The sequence below is a fragment of the Anolis sagrei genome, chromosome 3 (assembly GCF_037176765.1).
Source record: "Anolis sagrei isolate rAnoSag1 chromosome 3, rAnoSag1.mat, whole genome shotgun sequence".
Classification (NCBI taxonomy): Eukaryota; Metazoa; Chordata; class Lepidosauria; order Squamata; family Dactyloidae; genus Anolis; species Anolis sagrei.
This window is the reverse complement of record NC_090023.1, coordinates 186,831,811-186,855,167: the sequence shown is the minus strand read 5'-3', so window position 1 is coordinate 186,855,167 and position 23,357 is coordinate 186,831,811. Positions and strand designations below refer to the sequence as shown.

General features: G+C 42.9%; 1 protein-coding gene across 1 annotated transcript in view; it reads left to right on the top strand.

The window, feature by feature from the left end:
* The first annotated feature begins 7,355 nt into the window (after positions 1-7,355).
* KIF11 (kinesin family member 11) overlaps positions 7,356-23,357 on the top strand; it is a 42,143-nt gene continuing 26,141 nt past the window's right edge. Inside the window, exons 1-4 of the mRNA XM_060768712.2 lie at positions 7,356-7,576; positions 20,866-20,998; positions 22,275-22,372; positions 22,452-22,530. Of these exons, the coding sequence (XP_060624695.2) occupies positions 7,509-7,576; positions 20,866-20,998; positions 22,275-22,372; positions 22,452-22,530 (378 nt within the window). The 5' untranslated portion in view covers positions 7,356-7,508. The remainder of the gene's footprint in view (positions 7,577-20,865; positions 20,999-22,274; positions 22,373-22,451; positions 22,531-23,357) is intronic.

Sequence of the window (23,357 nt, the reverse complement as noted above, 5' to 3'; positions counted from 1 at the left end):
GAATTTTATATGGCAATGTAAAAGGTGCCGCAGTGAGGGGAACCTCAACATTATCTAAGACCCCTTCCAGACAGCTGTATAAAATACACATTGAACTGGATAATAATAATAATAATAATAATAATAATAATAATAACATCAACAACAACAACACTTTATTTGTATCCCGCTACTATCTCCCCAAGGGTCTCGGTGCGGCTTACATGAGGCCGAGCCAAAATACAACAATACAACAATACAAGCAATAAAACAACAATACAAGAAATTAAAAAATAGACAATAAAATATACAACATTATCAATAAGACAACACACAATTAAAAACAGTGGGAAGGCCAAATGTAAAATTAAAATTGGAAGTAATGCTGGGACATGGACGAAAAAGTGATAGTGGTGTTTGTGGAAGGGCATACGAGCAGACCTAAAGAAATGTAAAGTGCTTTGGAGGACAAAATCCTATGGGATCATTATTCTGGGAAGGCACACTGGAACAGCGTGCCTTCCCGGAGGCATTACCTATCATTCAACCCTTGTATGTGTGAAAACTATAGCCCTCCGTATCCATGGATTTTGTCCCAACAGATTTAATCACCCACAGTTTGAAAATATTTTTAAAATCCCAAAAGCAGATCTTGATTTTGCCATTTTATATAAAGACACCTATATATTTAATGAGACATGAGCATCCATAGATATTGATATCCATGGGGATGCATGGGTCCTGGAATCAAATCCCAGCTAATAGTACAGGCCCACTGTAATCTATTTCTCTCAAATAATTCAATTAAATCAAATAAAGATTATTTCGGAAATGATTGTCTATCTTCAGTCTCCCTTTGAACAAGAGGAATTGGGCCGACACATCTGGTATCTAATTTTAAAATCTCTTTCAGTTCTCTAGCGAGTATTAGGTTTTGCCACCTGCTTCTTTTCATCTGCCCACAAGGACCAGGCATGCCTCAAAAGGAATTTACTTGGCCACAACTCCAATCCGTGCCATTTACATGTATAGCTGTGTTACTGAGCCACAGAAAACCTTCACAAAGCGACAAAAATAAATATATGCTATTTTCTTTTTTATTAAAAACACTAGCCGTCAGAACTGTTTAGGGCTTTATAGGCTAAAGGCAGCACTTTGAATTGTGCCCGGTAGCAAACTGGCAGCCAGTGGAACTGATGCAACAGAGGAGTTGTATGCTCCCTGAGCGCCGCTCCTGTTAGCAATCTGGCTGCTGTTTGTTGGACCATTTGAAGCTTCTAGACAGTCTTCAAAGGCAACCCCATGTAGAGTGCGTTGTAGTAGTCTATACGGGATGTAACCAGAGCATGGACTACTGTGGTCAAGTCAGACTTCCCAAGGTATGGGTGCAGCTGGCACACAAGTTTTAACTGTGAAAAATCTCCCCTGGCCACCGCCGAAACCTGGGGATCCAGGCTCAGCTATGAGTCCAGGATTGCTCCCAAGCTGCAAACCTGCGTCTTCAGCGGGAATGTAATCCCATCCAACACAGGTTGTAACCCTATGCCCTGTTTGGCCTTACGACTGACCACGAGTAACTCTGTCTTGTCTGGATTCCGTTTCAATTTGTTTGCCCTCATCCACATCATCACAGCAGCCAAGCATCGGTTCAGGACCTGAATAGCCTCCTTAGTAACAGATGGGAAGGAGTGATAGAGTTGGAAATAATCTGCGTACAGGTGACACTGCACCCCAAAACTCCAGATATTCTCCCCCAGCAGATTCATGTAGATGTTAAACAACATGGGAGGCAATTGAACCCCGAGGAACCCCACAAGACAATGGTTGTGGGGTTGAACAGGAGTCCCCAGTAACACCTTCTGGGTGCGACCTTCCAGAAAAGTTCAGAGCCTCCCAGGCCCACTCCAGCAAAGCGTACCAGAAGGATATTGTGGTCAACGGTATCGAAGGCCACTGAGAGGTCCAGCAGAACCAACAGGGACACCCTCCCCCTCTCTAGTTCCTGGCATTGATCATCAACTAAGGCGACCAAGGCTGTCTCAGTTCCATGTCCTGGTCTAAAGTCAGACTGTGCCGGGTCCAGATAATCAGTGTCTTTCAACAATACCTGGAGTTGTGAGGCCACCACACGTTCCAGGACTTTGCCCAAAAAGTTCAAGATACAGGGAGATAATCAGGAAATGTGGAAATATAAAGGCACAATTTTAGCACTGCAAAGCTGTGCTAATCCCCTCCCCATCTGCTCCTCCTCTTGCTTTGCTGAAATGAAAAATCCTGGAAAATGTGAAAGCTCGCAACTTCATGATAACTTGATTAGACATGATAAAGATATTTACTATGCTCCAGCAGGCTCTGGGTCTTGGGTTGCATCTAGATCAGGGGTCCACAAACGTTTTGAACAGAGGGCCAGGTCACAGTCCCTCAAACTGTTGGAGGGCCAGATTATAATCTGAAAAAACCATGAATGAATTTCTAGGCACACTACACATATTTTATTTGTAGTGCAAAAAACACTTTAAAACAATACAATAATTAAAATGAATAACAATTTTAAGAAATATAATTTAGCTGATTTATGAGGCCATAAAAATCTCAAGGAAGTATGCAAAGAATGAGGAAGTACTTCATCAATGTCACAAGCGGACGGTGAAACGACAGCTCCCCTGGTGGCCAGAAGCTGGAATGTTAAATAGCCTCTGAATGTCTGTCTATATATGTTATATGTCTATGGCACTGAATGTTTGCCATGTATATGTACATTGTAATCCACCCTGAGTCTCCTTTGGGGTGAGAAAGGTGGAATATAAATACTGTAAATAAATAATACATAAATAATAAATAAACTTCTTAGTATTTCAGTGGGAAATGTAGGGCTACTTTTGGCTGATGAGATAGGATTGTTGTTGGTGTTCTGTGCTTTCAAGTCATTTCAGACTTAGGTTGACCCTGAGCAAGTGCCAGGTAAATTACCTTGGACGGCCGTATCCGACCCCCGGGCCTTAGTTTGAGGACCCCGATCTAAATTGTACAATTAATGCAGGTTAGCACTACTTTAACTGCTATGGTTCAATACTACAGAATTATAGGAGTTGTAGTTTAGTGAAGCACAAAGCACTATTTCGCAAAGAAAGCTAAAAATCCTGTAAAACTACTACTCTCACAATTCCATAGCACTGAGCCATTGTAGTTCAAGTGGTATCAAACTGCATTAATTCTACAGTGTAGATGAGGCTTGATGTATCCTTTGAAAATTCTTAGCTCCACCACTCGCCTGATTAAAGAATGCAGTTTCAATAAACACCAAGGTTTGTCTTTTCAGGTTTTACATGTTACCATAAATCATTCCCCTCAACTGTCGCTTAGAAAGGTTTTTGTCAGGCCCGTCCTACATGGCCATATAAAATCCAGATTATCTGATTTGATAATCTGGATGATACGGAAGTGTAGAAAGGGCCTTGGTGAGTGCTGCCCAGGGGCGGCTCAACCCATTATGCAAAGTAAGCATTTGTAGTATAGTTCATTTTGCCCAGGGGTGCTCTTGAGCGCTCTTGGGGGAAAATAGAACTTGACATATGCGAGTTGTAGTTACTGGGATGTATAGTTCACCTACAATCAAAGAGCATTCTGAACTCCACCAATGATGGAATTGAACTAAATATGGAACACAGAACTCCCACGACAAACAGAAAATATATATCAGTGATTGGTTGGGGGTGGGGGCGCCAAAATACTGTTTGCTTACCGTTGAAAATTACCTAGGGCTGCCTCTGTATATTGTATTACATTACAATATTATAAATTGTAATGTAATGTTCGTTTGTGGGATTAACATAACCCAAAAACCACTGGACGAAATGACACCAAATTTGGACACAAGACACCTAACAACCCAATGCATGTCCTTCACGCAAAAAAATTGATTTTGTCTTGTCGAAGGCTTTCATGGCCGGAATCACTGGGTTGTTGTAGGTTTTTCCGGGCTATATGGCCATGTTCTAGAGGCATTTTCTCCTGACATTTTGCCTGCATCTATGGCAAGCATCCTCAGAGGTAGTGAGGTTCACACACACACATATATACACACATAAGGTAAAGGTTGTCCCCTGACATTAAGTCCAGTCATGTCTGACTTTGAGGTGTGGTGCTCATCTCCATTGCTAAGCCAAAGAACCGGTGTTGTCCATAGACACCTCCAAGGTCATGTGGCCGGCATGACTGCATGAAGCGCCGTTATACATACATACATACATACATACATACACATGCAAATACACATATATAGACACAAAACACATATACACAGACTGGGCCACAGCAACGCGTGGCATGGGGCAGCTAGTATATTATATGCACCTTTCGGTCAGCAAGTTTAGCAGCTCAGCAGTTTAGTCCACTGTGCCACCGTTTGAAATACTCAAGGGTCTAGAGAACAAGCCCTATGAGGAACGGCTTAAGGAGCTGGGCATGTTTAGCCTGAACAAGAGAAGGCTGAGAGGATATATCAAATCAAATCAAAAACATTTATTTCGGTCATTGACCAGCACAGGAAATAGTGTCACATTTCCATACAAACCTGGCATGTTTGGTACATTAAAAATATAAATATAAATATAACTACTAAAAACACAATATGGGTGAGGGAGCAGAAGGGGAAACAGGGTAACAACATACAATGCCCAGATCCATCACCAAATTGTAGATTCAGGGAAGAAGATTACTGGACACACAGCTGACTTTTGGAACTAGTCATTCCCTGGCGGATTTTGTATGCTGCTGCACAAAACTTTGCAACACTGTAGGTTGTAGCTGAATTAGTATCTGCAAGTAGCAGGGCGGTATAAAATTGTCCTGAATGGCCTGGGTGCTTGTCTATCAAGGGTAAGATAAGCCTGGCACGGGTATCTCTGTAGAACGAACACTGAAGGAGCACATGTTCTATTGTTTCCACATGACCCGAGTCGCAGGGGCAGAGCCTCTCTGGGAAAGGGATCTTCCGGTAGCGGCCCTCGAGTACAGTTGATGGGAGAGCGTGGCATCGGGCCAGGGTGAAAGCCCTCCGATGAATAGGAACCTCTAAGTATGTTAAATATGCCATAGGGGAGGCAAGGTATCTGCTATCTTCACTGACAAGGAAGGTTGGAGCCGAGGCCAGATCTAGTTGGCGCTCTGTGTCTGTGATACGTTGTTTAATAAGTGCTTTGGCTTGATTGTAATCCATAGCTAAAAGTAGACCTGGAGAAAATCCCAACGAGGAGATTTTGGATGCTACCGCCTATATATGATTGTTGTTGTTCATTCATTCAGTCGTCTCCGACTCTTAGTGACCTTATGGACCAGCCCACGCCAGTGTTCCCTGTCGGCTGTCACCACCCCCAGCTCCTTCAAGGTCAGTCCAGTCACTTCAAGGATGCCATCCATCCATCTTGCCCTTGGTCGGCCCCTCTTCCTTTTACCTTCCACTTTCCCCAGTATAATTGTCTTCTCTAGGCTTTGCTGTCTCCTCATGATGTGGCCAAAGTACTTCAACTTTGTCTCTAGTATCCTTCCCTCCAATGAGCAGTCGGGCTTTATTTCCTGGGGGATGGACTGGTTGGATCTTCTCGCAGTCCAAGGCACTCTCAGAACTTTCCTCCAGCACCACAGCTCAAAAGCATCGATCTTCCTTCGCTCAGCCTTCCTTAAGGTCCAGCTCTCACATCCGTAGGTGATTACAGGGAATACCGTGGCTTTGACTATGCGGATCTTTGTTGCCAGTGTGATGTCTCTACTCTTTACTATTTTATCGAGACTGGACATTCCTCTCCTCCCAAGAAGTAAGCGTCTTCTGATTTCCTGGCCACAGTCTGCATCTGCAGTAATCTTTGCACCTAGAAATACAAAGTCTGTCACGGCCTCCACATTTTCTCCCTCTATTTTCCAGTTGTCAATCATTCCTGTAGCCATGATTTTGGTTTTTTTGATGTTTAGCTGCAACCCAGCTTCTGCGCTTTCTTCTTTCACCTTGATTAGAAGGTTCCTCAGCTCGTCCTCGCTTTTGGCCATCAGAGTGGTGTCATCTGCATATCTGATATGATAGCCATGTATAAATATGTAAGAGGAAGCCACAGGGAGGAAGGAGCAAGCTTTTGTTTTCTGCTTCCCTGGGGACTAGGATGCAAAACAATGGCTTCAAACTACAAGAAAGGAGATTCCATCTGAACATGAGGAAGAACTTCCTGACTGTGAGAGCTGTTCAGCAGTGGAACTCTCTGGACCGGAGTGTGGTGGAGGCTCCTTCTTTGGAAGCTTTTAAACAGAGGCTGAATGGCCATCTGTCAGGGGTGATTTGAATGCAATATTCCTGCTTCTTGGCACCGAAATACAACATCGCCTGAGCTCTGCAAGTGCAGCATTTTCCCGAATAAAGCAGAGAGTGTTTGAGGACCGGGACATCCGTAGGGATACCAAGGTGCTTGTTTATAAAGCTATTGTCCTCCCAACCCTGCTCTATGCCTGCGAAACATGGACTGTTTACAGACGTCACATGCATCTCCTGGAACGATTCCATCAGCACTGCCTCTGGAAAATCCTGCAAATCTCTTGGGAAGATAAGCGGACAAACGTCAGCGTGCTGGAAGAAGCAAAGACCACCAGTATTGAAGCGATGGTCCTCTGCCATCAACTCCGCTCGGCCGGCCACTTTGTCCGGATGCCCGACCACCATCTCCCAAAGCAGTTGCTCTACTCTGAATTCAAGAACGGAAAACGGAATGTTGGTGGACAGGAAAAGAGATTTAAAGATGGGCTCAAAGCCAACCTTAAAATCTCTGGCATAGACACTGAGAACTGGGAAGCCCTGGCCATTGACTGCTCCAGCTAGAGGTCAGCTGTGACCAGCAGTGCTGCAGAATTGGAAGAGGTACGAATGGAGGGTGAAAGAGAGAAACGTGCCAGGAGGAAGGCGCGTCAAGCCAACCCCGACCGGGACCGCCTTCCACCTGGAAACCAATGCCCTCACTGTGGGAGAAGATGCGGGTCAAGAATAGGGCTCCACGGCCACTTACGAACCCACAAGGAAACGCATAATGGAAGACCATCTTACTCGTCCAACGAGGGATCGCCTAAGAAGAAGAAGCTTCTTGGCAGGGGGTTGGACTGGATGGCCCATGAGGTCTCTTCCAACTCTTTGATATTCTATGATTCTATGATTCTGAGGCTTTAAAAAAAGGCAGATAAAGAAAGCAGGAAGTGTCCTCTTCGAACTGTGAAACAGGTAGGTCTATACGTTTTTTTCTTTACTTCAGTCTATGTTCCACCCTTTTACGTCACCAGCTCGAACTAACGCCTACAAGAAGAGGAAAGCGGAGAAACAAAAGAGAAGTCCCATAGTGCCCCGCGCGCGGCTTGCAGGCACACCTCTGATTGGCTGAGACTGGGGAGCGCGAGCTGTTCAAACTGTGGGATCAAGGAGCCACCGGTTGCAGGGTTTTAGGCGCGCCTCGTTTTGGTGGCTTCAGGAAGGAGCCGGAGTTTGTTGTTCCCCCCTCAGGATGGCTTTCCAGGGCGGCGGGAAGAAGGAGGAGAAGGGCAAGAACATCCAGGTGGTGGTCAGGTGCAGGTAAGGCCTCCCTGAAGTCGAAGAGGTGCCGCGCTGCATCCACTTCGTACCTCTCCTTAGAGAAGGCCCCTCTCGGTCCTTGGATCCTTTCAGTTTGTTGAGTTTTACTGACCCAAGACTTCCAGACCTTCTACACTGCAAAATTATAGAGGTTTGACACTCCTTTCGGCCCCTTTCAGGGTAGAGAATCGCCCCTCTTGCCTTCTGCCTCCCCATCACACTCACAACAGAGGACCTTCTTGCAGCAACACCAGAAGCACTCCAAGTGGCCAGATACTGGTCAAAGGACATTTGATCAAGTATCAAGCTCACAAATTTTGTATTTTGTCTGTTTGCTTTGTTCCGTTAGAAATGTAACATAATTTGACTGGTTTTCCTGACATGACAAATAAATCACACTCACACTGAGAACTTAAGAGCTGGCAGTATTAGCATAATTCTGCATGTGGGCACCGCCTTTGTGAAGAGGTTGAGGGCCCACTTTAATGAAATGTCTGTGCTGAGAAGACACGGGAGAATGAAAGACTGTGCCGTCACACTCAGGCGCCTTAAACATTATTTATCGTGTCATCAGCAACCATACCATTGTATTACATTTCTAACAAAACAAAACAAACAAACAGATAAAAAAATGGGTTGTTGTAGGATTTTCCGGGCTATATGGCCATGTTCTAGAGGCATTTTCTCCTGACGTTTCGCCTGCATCTATGGCAAGCATCCTCAGAGGTGTTGAGGTCTGTTGGAAGTAGGAAAATTGGTTTATATATCTGTGGAATGACCAGGGTGGGGCAAAGAACTCTTGTCTGCTGGAGCTAGGTGTGAATGTTTCAACTGACCACCTTGATTAACGTTTAATTGCTTGGAAGGGCCTGGGGGAATCTTTCTTTGGGAGGTGATTTGATGTGCCTGATTGTTTACTCTCTGTTGTTTTGCTGTTGTAATTTTTGAGGTTTTTTTTAATACTGGTAGCCAGATTTTGTTCATTTTCATGGTTTCTTCCTTCTTTCTGCTGAAATTGTCCACATGCTTGTGTATTTCAATGGCCATATAGCCCGGAAAAACCTACAATAACCCAGTGATTCCGGCCATGAAAGCCTTCAACAATATAAAGATAAAAAAGCACACATTTTGCAAATTTGGTAGTTGATTAAATGTCCTTTGACCAGTATCTGGCCACTTGGAGTGCCTCTGGTGTTGCCGCAAGAAGGTCCTCCATTGTGCTCAGGTTGCATTGAAGCAGGTGGTCTGTGGTTTGCTCTTTTCCGCACTCGCATGTCGTGGATTCAACTTTGTAGCCCCATTTCTTAAGATTGGCTCTGCATCTCGTGGTGCCAGAGCGCAGTCTGTTCAGCGCCTTCCAAGTTGCCCAGTCCTCTGTGTGCCCAGGAGGGAGTCTCTCATCTGGTGTCACCCACGGATTGAGGTGCTGGGTTTGAGCCTGCCACTTTTAGACTCTCGCTTGCTGAGGTGTTCCAGCAAGTGTCTCTGTAGATCTAAGAAAATTACCTCTTGATTTAAGTCATTGACGTGCTGGCTGATACCCAAACAAGGGATGAGCTGGAGATGTCGCTGCCTTGGTCCTTTCACTATTGGCTGCTACTTCCCGGCGGATATCAGGTGGTGCAATACCATATCAGGTGGTGCAATACCGGCTAAGCAGTGTAATTTCTCCAGTGGTGTAGGGCGCAGGCACCCTGTGATAATGCGGCATGTCTCATTAAGAGCCACATCCACTGTTTTAGTGTGGTGAGATGTGTTCCACACTGGGCATGCATACTCAGCAGCCTTAAAAATAAACCGATGTGCTGCTATCTTTCTCTGAGTGGATCACTGGGATCTTTCTTTGAAAGCTCAAACTTTCTGAGTAACTGAGTCCACTTCAGGTATGGAACAGCAAACAGGGTATTTATTAACAACATCTTTGTAGACTTGGCTCAGCTTATCAACGTTACAGTCAATTGGTAAAGTATAGAGATGAGCTTTCTTGCATGCAAATATTGAGGCGTTGTTCCTCCAAAAGGTATAATGAATTCTGGAATTCTACCCTAACCCTGAGCCCCTATGGTAAGAAAAAGCAGGGGTTTTTTTCTCTCCTATCTATGGCTCAAAATTAGCTTTGGAGGCAAATGCCCAATACTATCTATCTAAATACTCAATAGCTCTTCTATTAATCTATCTATGGGTTGTAGGTTTTTTCGGGCTATATGGCCATGTTCTAGAGGCATTTTCTCCTGACGTTTCGCCTGCATCTATGGCAAGCATCCTCAGAGGTGTTGAGGTCTGTTGAAAGTAGGAAAATTGGTTTATATATCTGTGGAATGACCAGGGTGGGGCAAAGGACTCTTGTCTGCTGGAGCTAGCTGTGAATGTTTCAACTGACCACCTTGATTAGTGTTTAATTGCTTGGAAGTGCCTGGGGGAATCTTTCTTTGGGAGGTGATTTGATGTACCTGATTGTTTACTCTGTTGTTTTGCTGTTGTACTTTTAGAGGTTTTTTTTAATACTGGTAGCCAGATTTTGTTCATTTTCATGGTTTCTTCCTTTCTGTTGAAATTGTCCACATGCTTGTGGATTTCAATGACTTCTCTATGTAGTCTGACATGGTGGTTGTGAGAGTGGTCCAACATTTCTGTGTTCTCCAATAATATGCGGTGTCCAGGTTGGTTCATCAGGTCCTCTGCTATGGCTGACTTCTCTGGTTGAAGTAGTCTGCAGTGCCTTTCATGTTCCTTGATTCGTGTTCGGGCAATGCTGCGTTTGGTGGTCTCTATGTAGACTGGTCCACAGCTGCATGGTATACAGTAGACTCCTGCAGAAGTAAGAGGAGCCCTCTTGTCCTTTGCCGAACATAGTATTTCTTGGATTTTCTTGGTGGGTCTGTAGACAGTTTGTATGTTGTGTTTCCTCATCAGCTTCCCTATGCAGTCAGTGGTTCCCTTGATGTATGGCAAGGAAGCTGATGAGGAAACACAACATACAAACCACTTACAGACCCACCAAGAAATTCCTTTATGCTTGTGAGTAAACAGTATTTCTTGTTGTTTCTTTGTCAGCGTTGATGTGGAGAGTGTCTGGTTTGCCTACTCTGGAATATGCAACATATCATAGTCCTTAAGGGTCTCTTTCAAATCTATGATACTATATCTCTGTGAGAATCATATCTATCTATCTATATTTATGACTCGATGGCTCTTTGTCAGGAGGGCTCTGATTACATTTTCTTGCCCTGGTGAAGAGAGTTGGACTGGATGGCCTTAAGTATTTTCTGTTGATCATGGGGGTTCTGTGTGGGAAGTTTGCCCCATTTCTGTCATTTGTGGGTTTCAGAATGCTCTTTAATTGTAGTGAACTATAAATCCCAGTAACTACAAATCCCAAATGTCAAGGTCTATTTCCTCCAAACTCCATCTGTGTTCATATTTAGGCATATGGAATTTTTGTGTCAAGTTTGGTTCAGATCCATCATTGTTTGAGTCCACAGTGCTCCCTGGATGTAGGTGAACTACAACTCCCAAACTCAAGGTCAATGCCCACCAAACCCTTCCAGTGTGTTCTGTTGGTTATGGAAGTCCTGTATGCCATGTTTGTTTGAATTCCATCATTGGTGGAGTTCAGAATGCTCTTTGATTGTAGGTGAACTATAAATTCCAGTAAGTCCAAATCCCAAATGTCAAGGTCTATTTCCTCCAAACTCCATTTGTGTTCATATTTGGGCATATGGAATATTTGTGTCAAGTTTGGTCCAGATTCATCATTGTTTGAGTCCACAGTGCTCTCTGGATATAGGTGAACTACAACTCCCAAACTCAAAGTCAATGCCCACCAAACCCTTCCAGTGTGTTCTGTTGGTCATGGAAGTCCTGTATGCCATGTTTGGTAGAATTCCATCATTGGTGGAGTTCAGAATTATCTTTGATTGTAGGTGAACTATAAATCCCAGCAACTACAACTCCCAAATGTCAAGGTCTATTTCCCTTAAACTCCATCTGTGTTCATATTTGGGCATATGGAATATTCGTGCCAAGTTTGGTCCAGATCCATCATTGTTTGAGTCCACAATGCTCTCTGGATGCGGGTGAACTATAATTCCCAAACTTAAGGTCAATGTCCACCAAACCTTTCCAGTTTTTTCTGTTAGTCATGGGAGCCCTGTGTGCTAAGTTTGGCCCAATTCCATCATTGGTGGAGTTCAGAATGCTCTTTGACTGTAGGTGAACTATAAATCCCAACAGCAACAATTCCCAAATGACAAAATCATTTTTTTGAGTGGAAGACATAAATTGGACTGTTAGGTGTCTTGTGTCCAAATTTGGTGTCAATTCCCCCAGTGGTTTTTTAGTTCTGATGGTAGCACAAACTAACATTACATTTTTATTTATATAGATTATATTATATTATTAGAATAGCACAGGAGACAAGGTGGAACTGTCCCCTGGCCCCCTCTCTCTTCACTCTGGCCCAGAGCAGCAATTGGTGCTGGGGAGAAGGGTCCCTGACTGATGACATCCAACATAAACAGGCCGTCAGAACATTGGATAAGTGAAAATTTTGGATAATACGGAGGGATTAAGGAAATGCCTATTAAACATCAAATTACAAATTAAGCACCAGAAGGGTTGTTGTAGGTTTTCGGGCTATATGGCCATGTTCTAGAAGCATTCTCTCCTGACTTTCGCCTGCATCAGTGGCAGGCATCCTCAGAGGTTGTGAGGTTTGTTGGCCATCAAATGCTAGTCAGTTCTTTCTCTCATCCTAGACATATAAACCCAATTTTCTCTCACCCTGGACCTATAAACCCTATTTTCCTAGTTTCCAACAAACCTCACAACCTCTGAGGATGCTTGCCCCAGATGCAGGTGAAACGTCAGGAGAGAATGTATTTATAATATGTTTTTAACTTGCACTTTATAGTTGTGGAGACATCAAATTGTTGCCGATTGTGAACTGCCCTGAGTCGCCTTCGGGCTGAGAAAGGCAGTATATAAATGCGGTAAATAAATAAATGCTTTTAGAACATGGCCATACAGCCCAAAAAACCTACAGCAACCCAGTAATTCTGGCCTGAAAACCTTCAACAATACATTAAGCACCAAAACATTGTGTTTTACAACAAATTGACAGAAAAACAGTTCAATACATGGTAAGGTTATGTAGTAATAACTGTATTTACGAATTTAGCACCAATGTCACAATGTATTGAAACAGCTGTGGATCCGAGCAGGAGGCAGACTGATTTGGATAATACAGAGCACTGGATGAGCGAATGTGGATAAGCGAGACTCTACTGTACTTGTGTTTGCATAAGACTTCTTGGAGAGGGACCCAGATCTAAACACGAAGTTCAATTTTGCTTCATAAATACCTCATAGACATAGCTTGGAGGTAATTGTATGGTGTAATTAAGTTTGTATATTCTGAAGCACCAGAAAGCAAAGTTTTCACTACAGCATTCACTTGCTTTGGATTTTGGAATTCTGGATAATGGTTGTCAACCTGTATGACAAAAAAGCCTATCATTGCTAAAGTCAAGAAGGTGATTGTGGAAGAAAGGTCCAACACAGTCCTAGGCAATGGAAGCTGCAATACAGTTCTATATCCGTCTAAGTGCATTCATTCTAAAGGACTTGAAAGCACTTGTGTATAGAACAAGCATGGGCAAACTTCAACCCTTTAGGTGTTTTGGACTTCAGCTCCCACAATTCCTAACAGCCTACTGGCTGTTAGGAATTGTGGGAGTTGAAGTCTAAAACACCTGGAGGGCTGAAATTTGCCCATGCCTAGTATAGAAGCTTTGCAAAGTTTCTAAATAACACATGACATGAGCTTTCATGGATCAATGTCCATTTTCTCAGAGTATGCTTTTCCTGTTCCACTTCCTGTGGGTTGAATGATTAGTGTGACAAGCAGCATCTTACAATAACAAAAGACTGTTGATGGTCCATAATACTCTAGATTCTTGTTTCCATAGCAACCCATTCTTGGTCTAAGGTTTTTTTTTAAATACCCAAAAGGAGGGGAAAAGCAAGCCATCATTCTCCAAAAAAGAAAAGTTGTAATTCAGATGTCTCTGTGAAAGAAGTCAAATTGATGATCATTTAAGGCTTTAATCCTACCCAACCTGATTTATACATAGTTCTCTACACTATTGGATTTCAACTACTGAATTGAAATACAAAGATTTGGCTGTCAAAAGCTTCCTGAAGGTTAATAATCCTTTATTCATACAGATCAGATAGATACACCACTGACATAGTTTCCTTCTGCGTGCAAATTGAAATATAATATATCGCTAAAATGCTATGATAAAAAACAACAGCAATGCAAAAATAAGACCTCTTCAGGAGAAAGGTCATCAAAACAAAGTCTCAAAATAATAATTGGAAAGCAGAAACCACAAGGTTTGTTTTTTAAAAAAATAGGTTGATTACTGGTACCTGCTGGTTTGTGGGAATCTTTAAGAAGCTTCTGGGCTGTGCTTTGCTCCAATAGTATCTCTGGGCCATTAGGATTGTTGCCTTACCTGCTTAATATAAAGCCAACTCAATCTATGTCTGTTTGTGGTGCCTTCTCTTCCATTATCTCTTTCGCTCTTCTTCTAAATCTCTCAAGTTCTCTTAATAATAAAAGGCCATCCAGTCATGAGTACAAGATTAAGACAGTAAAAAAAATCATTCTTTATTGCTTTTACTTTTAAAAAAATGATTATTAGTAGTATTACTATTATTTCCAAAGTGTGCACATTATAACATAACTATTATATATAAAACCATCATTTAGCTGTTTGATGTGTTTAAAAGATCTCAGAAAGCAGCTTGGTGTTTTAAATTGTTGAGGAACATATTCATGGACCATTTTTGAATGTGACAGTATACAGTTTTTCAAGAGTCTTGTTTCTATGTATGAACTATATGATGCTAAGATATTAGAGAGAAATAATCCTACTTACTGCTCAGATTACATCCAGATTTTCTAAAATACATTAGAGAATTGGTAGTAGGGAGCACATTGAAGATGGATTAGTGTCTGTATTTCTTTTCCTGATTAAGAACTATTTTTACAAAGCAGACAGTTGTTGAATGCATTTTGGCACCTTTTATGAAGAATCCTGAAGACCTAATGATTATAATTTGATACCATGACTTTAACATAGCCTTACCCCCACCTCCACCCTTTCATCATTTTCCCCCCACTCTTTTATATGCAACACCACTACTTTTATCTTTCTCTATGCCTTGGATTTTAAAAATGACAGGCTTGTAAACTATAGATGGTAAATTATGTAAGACCAAAGAAACCCAGCTATAATATTCTCTAAAGGTCTGCTGGAACAAAAATGATAATAGCCTGACTTTAGATCAGGGGTTTGAATGTTTCAACCTTCAGATGTAATTAGGCTGCAACTCACTGTGTTCCTCTATATTAGTTATGCTAGCCAGGACTGTTGGGAGTTGTAATTCAACAATATTGGAAGAGCTGTACTGTTTTCACTCTACGATCCTCAATGCAGTCTTGAGGAATTTGCAGGAGAGTATTACACAACTAAAACAGCAAGTGATCATTTCACAGTTATGATATTCTGCATTTTATGACATCTTTAACAAGAATAATCAGCAGATTCTCTAGCAGAATCAGGGAGATGGAGGAGCTGTCACAGACAAGGAGGAATTGAGAAATACACATTTACACACTCTCAAATCTCTTTTACTGTTTTGATTTTATCAGTAACATAATACAACACACCTAAAATAGTTAGGTTAGCCAGATATAAGGCTGCTCAGTTCTAAAATCAGCTACATAATTAGTTCCTCTATTCAGTTCTTGTGGGTTTTTTCGGGCTATATGGCCATGTTCTAGAAGCATTTCTCCTGACGTTTCGCTTGACGCTTCTGACGAAATGCTTCTAGAACATGGCCATATAGCCTGAAAAAACCCACAAGAACTGAGTGATTCCAGCCATGAAAGCCTTCGACAATACAGTTCCTCTATTGCTTAAAGTACATGCGTGTTGCTTTTCATGACAGGGCCCTGTCAGGGAACTTACTAATGTTCATTGACTTCATATACATGATAGAAACATTATGCTTCCAAATGATTTGCAGCCTGATTGAATTATGTTGGTTCTTGTCCAAGTTCCAGTCATTTTACTTTCGCTCATCTACTTCATTCTGTGTGATGAACCACTGAAGTTGTTCCCCATTCTCTTGGTTTCCCTATCCTAGCTTCACTTGTATCAGTAGATCATTAGTACACAAGTCTGTGAAACCTTGATTTCCTAGTGGAAAGATTTTTTAAATTAGAATAGCACTCAGTTTCAGGTATGGCTTAACCAGAGCCTAGGAAAGAAATTTTAAAAAGTTCTAATTTAGACTTTCTTGCCTGTTTCATCAAAACATGATAGAGAAATCAAACAATGCAATTTTATCCATATTAAATATACATTTTCTTAACAGTTTCATAATAGCAAATCTATATAAATAAAAATGTGATGTTCGTTTGTGGGATTAACATAACTCAAAAACCACTGGGCGAGTTGACACCAAATTTGGACACAGTACACTTATCAGGTCAACGAGTGACCATCACTCAATCACTCATAAAAATACTGAAAAACACAGCAGAAGAGATTTAAAAAGCCAAAAAAAAATTACAACGCATGCGCAAAACACATATATACACATATACACAAATATATACATATAAAACATACAAAACACATATACACAGACTGGACCACAGCAACACGTGGCAGGGGATGGCTAGTACATAATAAAAAATGAATATCAAATTAAACCTAGAATCTATATCTGTATATATATCTGTATATATAATAAAGAAGAGTGTTTGTATGGGAAGGACAGAGGTGCGGAGGGCGGAAGGTGTATGTGCCAGCATTCTGATTGGCTGCTGCTGTGGTGCTATTTGCATATGGTCTCTGATTGGCCAGCTTCAATAGGAGCCCCTGGTGGAGAAGAGGGTTCATGGCAGAAACGGGGCATGACAGAAAGAAATTTGCATATGGTCTCTGATTGGCCAGCCTCAAATGCAAGATTCCAAGATGAGAAAGAGAGGAAAGGAAAGGCCAAAGGGGGCTGGGTCAGAACACTCCCAATACAGACCGAAATAGGCACACAGAGCCCCCATCACCCACTCTACATCCTACTGCAGTTTGGAGGAGGATGAACCATGGATGATGGGACTTGCAGTACCACCACTCACATTCTGAGACCGCTGTTAACCTTATCCAATGACTGAACAGGACCAAACTTCGCACAGAGACCTCTCATGACCCACTTTACGTCCTGGTGTGGTTTGGCCGGGGATGGACCGTGGATTATGGGACTTGCAGTACCATTGCTCAATTCTTCAGACCACTGCAACCCTCATCCAATTACCAATAAATACCAAACTTGGCACACTGAGTCTCCATGACGCACTCTACATCCAGGTGCAGTTTGAAGGAGGATGCACCATGGATGATGGGAATTGCAATACCTGCACTCCCTTCCTAAGACCATTACAACTGCCAACGATGATGGATCAGGACCACAATTCACACAGAGACCCAGCATGACCCAATCTACATCCTGGTGTGGTTTGGAAGAATTTAACAATGGATGATGGGCCTTGCAGTCACTTCACTCACTTCCTGAGACCACTGAGACCCTCGCCAATGACTTATCAAGACTAAACTTGGCACATGGAGCTTCATGACCCACTCTACATCCTGGAGCAGTTTGGAGGACGACAGACCATGGATGATGGGTCTTCAAGTACCTCCACTACCCAAGACTGCTGCAAAACTCATCTAATGACCAATCAAGACCAAAGTTAGCACACAGAGCCCCCATCCTGCTGCAGTTTTGGAGAAGGGTGGACCATGGATGATGGAACTTCCAGTACCTTCACTCACATTCTGAGACCTCTGCAAACCTCATCCAATGACGGATCAAGACCAAACTTGCCATATAGACCTCTCATGACCCACATTACGTCCTGGTGTTGTTTGGAAAACTTTGGAGATGGATTATGGGACTTGCAGTACCTTTGCTCACTTCCTGAGACCACTGAGACCCTCGCCAATGACTAATCAAGACTACACTTGGCACATGGAGCTCCAATGACCCACTCTACATCCTGGTGCAGTTTGGAGGAGGACAGACCATGGATGATGGGACTTCAAGTACCTCCACTCCCTTCCAAAGATTCCTGCAACCCTCTTCTAATGACCAATCAAGACCACACTTGGCACACAGAGCCCCCATGATCCACTCTACATCCTGCTGCAGTTTGAAAGGGGATGGACTTTGGATGATGGGACTTGCACTACCTTCACTCACTTACTGACACCACTGCCACCCTCATCTAATGACTGATAAAGACCAAACTTGGCACACAGAGCCCCCATGACCCACTCTATATCCTGCCGCTTTTTGTAGGAGGATGGGCCATGGATGATGAGACTGAAGTACCTCCACTCACTTCCTGAAAATAATGCAGCCGTTATCCAAAGACCAATAAATACCAAACTTGGCATACAAAACCGCCATTACCCACTTTCTCTAATAACCCGGGCAACGTCGGGTCCGCAAGCTAGTATATAATAAAGAAGAGTGTTTCTATGTGAGGGAGGACGGAGGGAGGACGTAGGGCGGAAAAGTTTGTGGCAGCTTTCTGATTGGCTGCCACTATGCTGCTATTTGCATATGGTCTCTGATTGGGCAGCTTCAATAGGAGCCCCTGGTGGAGAAGAGGGTTCATGGCAGAAACGGGGCATGACAGAAGGAAATTTGCATATGGTCTCTGATTGGCCAGCCTCATTTCCAACATTCCGAGATGACCAAGAGAGGAAAGGAAAGGCCGGGGGCTGGGTCAGAACACTCCCAATACAGACGAAACTTGGCACACAGAACCCCCATCACCCACTCGACATCCTACTGCAGTTTGGAGGACGATGAACTATGGATGATGGGACTTGCAGTACCACCACTCACATTCTGAGACCGCTGTTAACCTCATCCAATGACTGATCAGGACCAAACTTCGCACATAGACCTCTCATGACCCACTTTACGTCCTGGTGTGGTTTGGCCGGGGATGGACCGTGGATTATGGGACTTGCAGTACCATTGCTCAATTCTCGAGACCACTGCAACCCTCATCCAATTACCGAGAAAGACCAAACTTGGCACACTGAGTCTCCATGACGCACTCTACATCCAGGTGCAGTTTGAAGGAGGATGCACCATGGACGATGGGACTTGCAATACCTGCACTCCCTTCCTAAGACCATTACAACTGCCAACAATGATGGATCAGGACCACAATTTACACTGAGAGCCTGCATGACCCACTCTACATCCTGGTGCGGTTTGGAAGAATTTGGCAATGGATGATGGGACTTGCAATCATTTCACTCACTTCCTGAGATCACTGCGACCCACGCCAATGACTGATCAAGACCACACTTGGCAAACAGAGTCCCCATGACCCACTCTACATCCTGGTGCACTTTCGAGGACAGACCATGGATGATGGGACTTGAAGTACCTCCACTCCCTTCCCAAGACTGCTGCAACCCTCATCTAATGTCCAAACAAAACCAAACTTGGCACACAGAGCCCCCATGACCCACTCTACATCCTAATATGGTTTGGAGTAGGGCATGCCATGGATGATGGGACTTGAAGTACCTCTACTCGCTTTCCGAGACTGCTGTGACCCTCAACAATGACTGAACAACACCAAACTTGGCACATAGACCTCTCATGACCCACTTTATGCCCTGGTGAGGTTTGACTGTGGATCGTGCATGGATTTTGGGACTTGCAGTACCTTTGCTCAATTCCTGAGACCACTGCAAAACATCATCCAATTTCCGATAAGGACCAAACTTGGCACACCGGGTCTCCATGATGCACTCTACATCCTGGTACGGTTTGGAGGATGATGCACCATGGATGATGGGACTTAGAGTACCTTCACTCAGTGAAACCACTGAGACCCTCATCCAATGACTGATGAAGACCAAACTTGGCACACACAGCCCCCATGGCCAACTCAACATTCTGGTGAGGTTTGGGAGAGAACAGACTATGGATGATGGGACTTCAAGTACCTCCACTCACTTCCCAAGACTGGTGCAACCCTCATCTAATGACCAATCAAGACCAAACTTGGCACACAGAGCCCCCATGAGCGACTCTACATCCTGGTGCTGTTTGGAGGAGGATGGACAATGGATGATGGGACTTGCAGTACCTTCACTTACTTCCTGAAACCACAGTGACACTCATCCAAATACCAAGAAAGACCAAACTTGGTACAGGGAGCCCCCATGGCCAACTCAACATTCTGGTGATGTTTGAGGGAGACTATGGATTATGGAACTTGCAGTACCTTAACTCATGTTCTGAGACTGCTGTGATCCTCATCTAATGACTGATCAAGACCAAACTTAGCACACAGAGCCCCCATGACCCACTTTACGTCCTGCTGCAGTTTGAAAGGGGATGGACTTTGGGTGATGGGACTTGCAGTACCTTCACTCACTTACGGACACCACTGCCACCCTCATCTAATGACTGATAAAGACCAAACTTGGCACACAGAGCCCCCATGACCCACTCTATATCCTGCTGCTGTTTGTAGGAGGATGGCCCATGGATGATGGGACTTCAAGTACCTTCACTCACTTCCTGAAAATAATGCAGCCGTTATCCAAAGACCAATAAAGACCAAACTTGGCATACAGAACCGCCATTACCCACTTTCTCTAATAACCCGGGCAACGCCGGGTCCCCAAGCTAGTACATAATAAAAGTGAAAAGGTGTGTGTGTGTGTGTGTGGCTGTGGTGTCCACTTACAAAAACAAGCTCCTGCCTCCACAAACAGCTATAGCTGCCACTCCTCAGGAGACACCAGTGACACTCCCTTCAGTGACATTGTAGTTATATTACGTTATATTGCATGACCCTGTCCACCGCCTCTCCCTTAAACCTTTCCTACTTTTTTCTATGGCACACAGCAAACAGAGGAATCAATTAGCAACCGAACATTTTAGGGAGATTTGGGGAGAATTCACCATGATTTATAGGAGTTGTAAGTACTGGGATGTATAGTTCACCTGCAATCTAAGAGCACTCTGAACTCCACCAATGAAGGACTTGGAACTAACTTGGCACACAGCAGCCCCATGACCAACAAATAATACTGGAAGTATTTGGAGGAATTTATAGGAGGGGTGTCATTGTGGTGAATGACAGCTGAGCATTCTCTCTGTTTTTTCAGGCCCTTCAATACATCTGAACGAAAATCAAATTCCTACTCTGTAATAGAGTGTGAACATGCAAGGAAAGAAATTACTGTTCGCTCTGGAGGTGTAACTGATAAAACATCAAGGAAGACATATACTTTTGACATGGTAAGTGTCTCTCTACTAGTAACCTTAAGAGTTCATATAATTTAGAAGTATCATAGCTCATTGGTAGAAGAAATGTTTTACTTCTAAGGTTCTGAATTCAAACCCTGGCATTTCCATTTTAAAGAGTGTTAGCATTTACTGGTAAAGACATCTGCCTGGGACTTTGAAGATGTGTGCCTTGGATAAACAGGCTGCATGCCCATCAGAATTTATTTATTTATTTATTGACAGTATTTATATTCTACCCTCTCATTCCGCAGGGGACTCAGGGTGGATTACAATGCACATATACATGACAAACATTCAATGCCATTAGACATACAACATATATAGACAGAGACAGAGGCAATTTAACATTCCAACTTTCCGGCTTCATCAGGGTATGCTCTATTCCGACCACAGGGGGAGCTGCTGCTTCACTTTCCACTTGTGACACTGAGTCCTTGATGGAGTACTTCCTCCTTCTTACGCATGCTGCTGGAAGGTTTTATAGTGTCGTAAATTAGTTAAATTGGTCTCCCTCGCATAAAGTAGTACCTAAATTTCCTACTTGATAGATGCAACTGTCTTTTGGGCTGCATAGGTCAACAGCAAGCTAGACTATTAATGGTCAGGAGCTCACTCTGACCCGGACTGGCTTCGAACTCATAACCTCTTGGTCAGTAGTGATTTAATGCAGCTGGCTACAACTAGCTGTGGCACAGCCCGGTCCACATCAAAAGACACATTATTGTTTTGGAAACCAGCCTTGAGCCATGAGGAGAGGCGAGCATGAATTATTATTATTGTTGTTGTTATTATTATTACACTAGTTTCCAACCTGCTGTAGAGTCCCAGATGTTGTTCTCCCTGCCCGCCACCCAACAGGATTTTAACTTCTGATAATAAAGCATTAGCTAATTATTATTTGTATTTTTAGTGTTAAAAGCTTTTGACAATTTCTGAAGCTAAGATAATATAATAAAAATGCCCATTTGAGAAATTCTTCAGTATGAGGTTGACTATATTTATATCCTGGATTTTTTGGCATATACATTTACTTGGATGAAAGGAAGCTTTAAATGCTGTTTTTTCCTGCATTAGTATGAGTTAATTCTAAATTTTTCATATATTCGGTCACAGGCTGTTACATGGATGGATGTGGACAAGTTGTAGAATGGGAAATGGTTTGTCAGAATGCGCTAATGATCTGGAAGTGATTATGCGGCAGTTAGAGCCAGTTCCAGTTTCACACCAACTTAAAAAAAAAATTGATGTCTTGTAACTTACACAACAGGTTTTTGGAGCACAAGCAAAACAAATTGATGTGTACCGCAGTGTCATCTGTCCCATTTTGGATGAAGTGCTTATGGGCTATAACTGTACTGTATTTGCGTGAGTATTGTATTTTATTTCTTCTTCTGCATCCAAAATATATTCTTGCAGATAACATTCTATTTTTGTTTTTGCACAGCTATGGTCAAACTGGTACAGGAAAGACCTTTACTATGGAAGGAGAAAGATCGCCTAATGCAGAATTTACATGGGAAGAGGTAAAATATGTTTTATACTTTTCTAAGTGAGCTATGAAAAATGACGGTGCACCATTCTTCCACATCCTGGTGCCTGGAGACATGCTAGACTAAAACTTCCAAAGGTCAAGTTGGCTGAGTTGATGGAAGCAGCTTACTGCAGGCTGCTGTATGCAAAAGAGCACTGTATATATCACATGTACTCATGCATAATTCTAGAAATATTAAATTAGAAAAGTCTATTTATTTACGGGTTAGAACTGTACCGTAACTCTTCAAAAAGGAAGAATCTTTTCTAAATAGAGTGGCGAATGGCAGAAGCTTATTTCATCCCGGGAGAAACCAAAAAAGGCACCAACCACCTCAACTCACTTCGCTGTGGTGCCACTTCAAGCCCTTTTCAATTCCTGGGCAAGAAAATGGTGGTGGCATGGCAGGGGCAGCTGGCTCCTGTATTAGTATTGGCGGTTTCCCGACTCCAGTTATCCACGAGTCATATCAAAACCTGTAATTTTGACTCCAAACCTGCCCTTAACCTACATATAAGTTGACTTCATGTTTAAGTATATATAATACTCGTGTAAAAATAATAGAAGTATTAGTCGAAAAATCAAACTGAAACACCTGGGTCATTTTATGCCCAGGTCAATACAGGCAGTCCCCAAGTTACAAACAAGATAGGCTTTGTTTGTAAGTTTGTTCTTAAGTTGAATTTGTATGTATGTCAGTTGGAGCGGGTAAATTTTAAAATGTAACTCCAGTCATATATATACACACACATAGATATAATAACGATAAAGATTTTGCCTTGACATTAAGTCTAGTCAATTCTGACTCTGGGGGGTGGT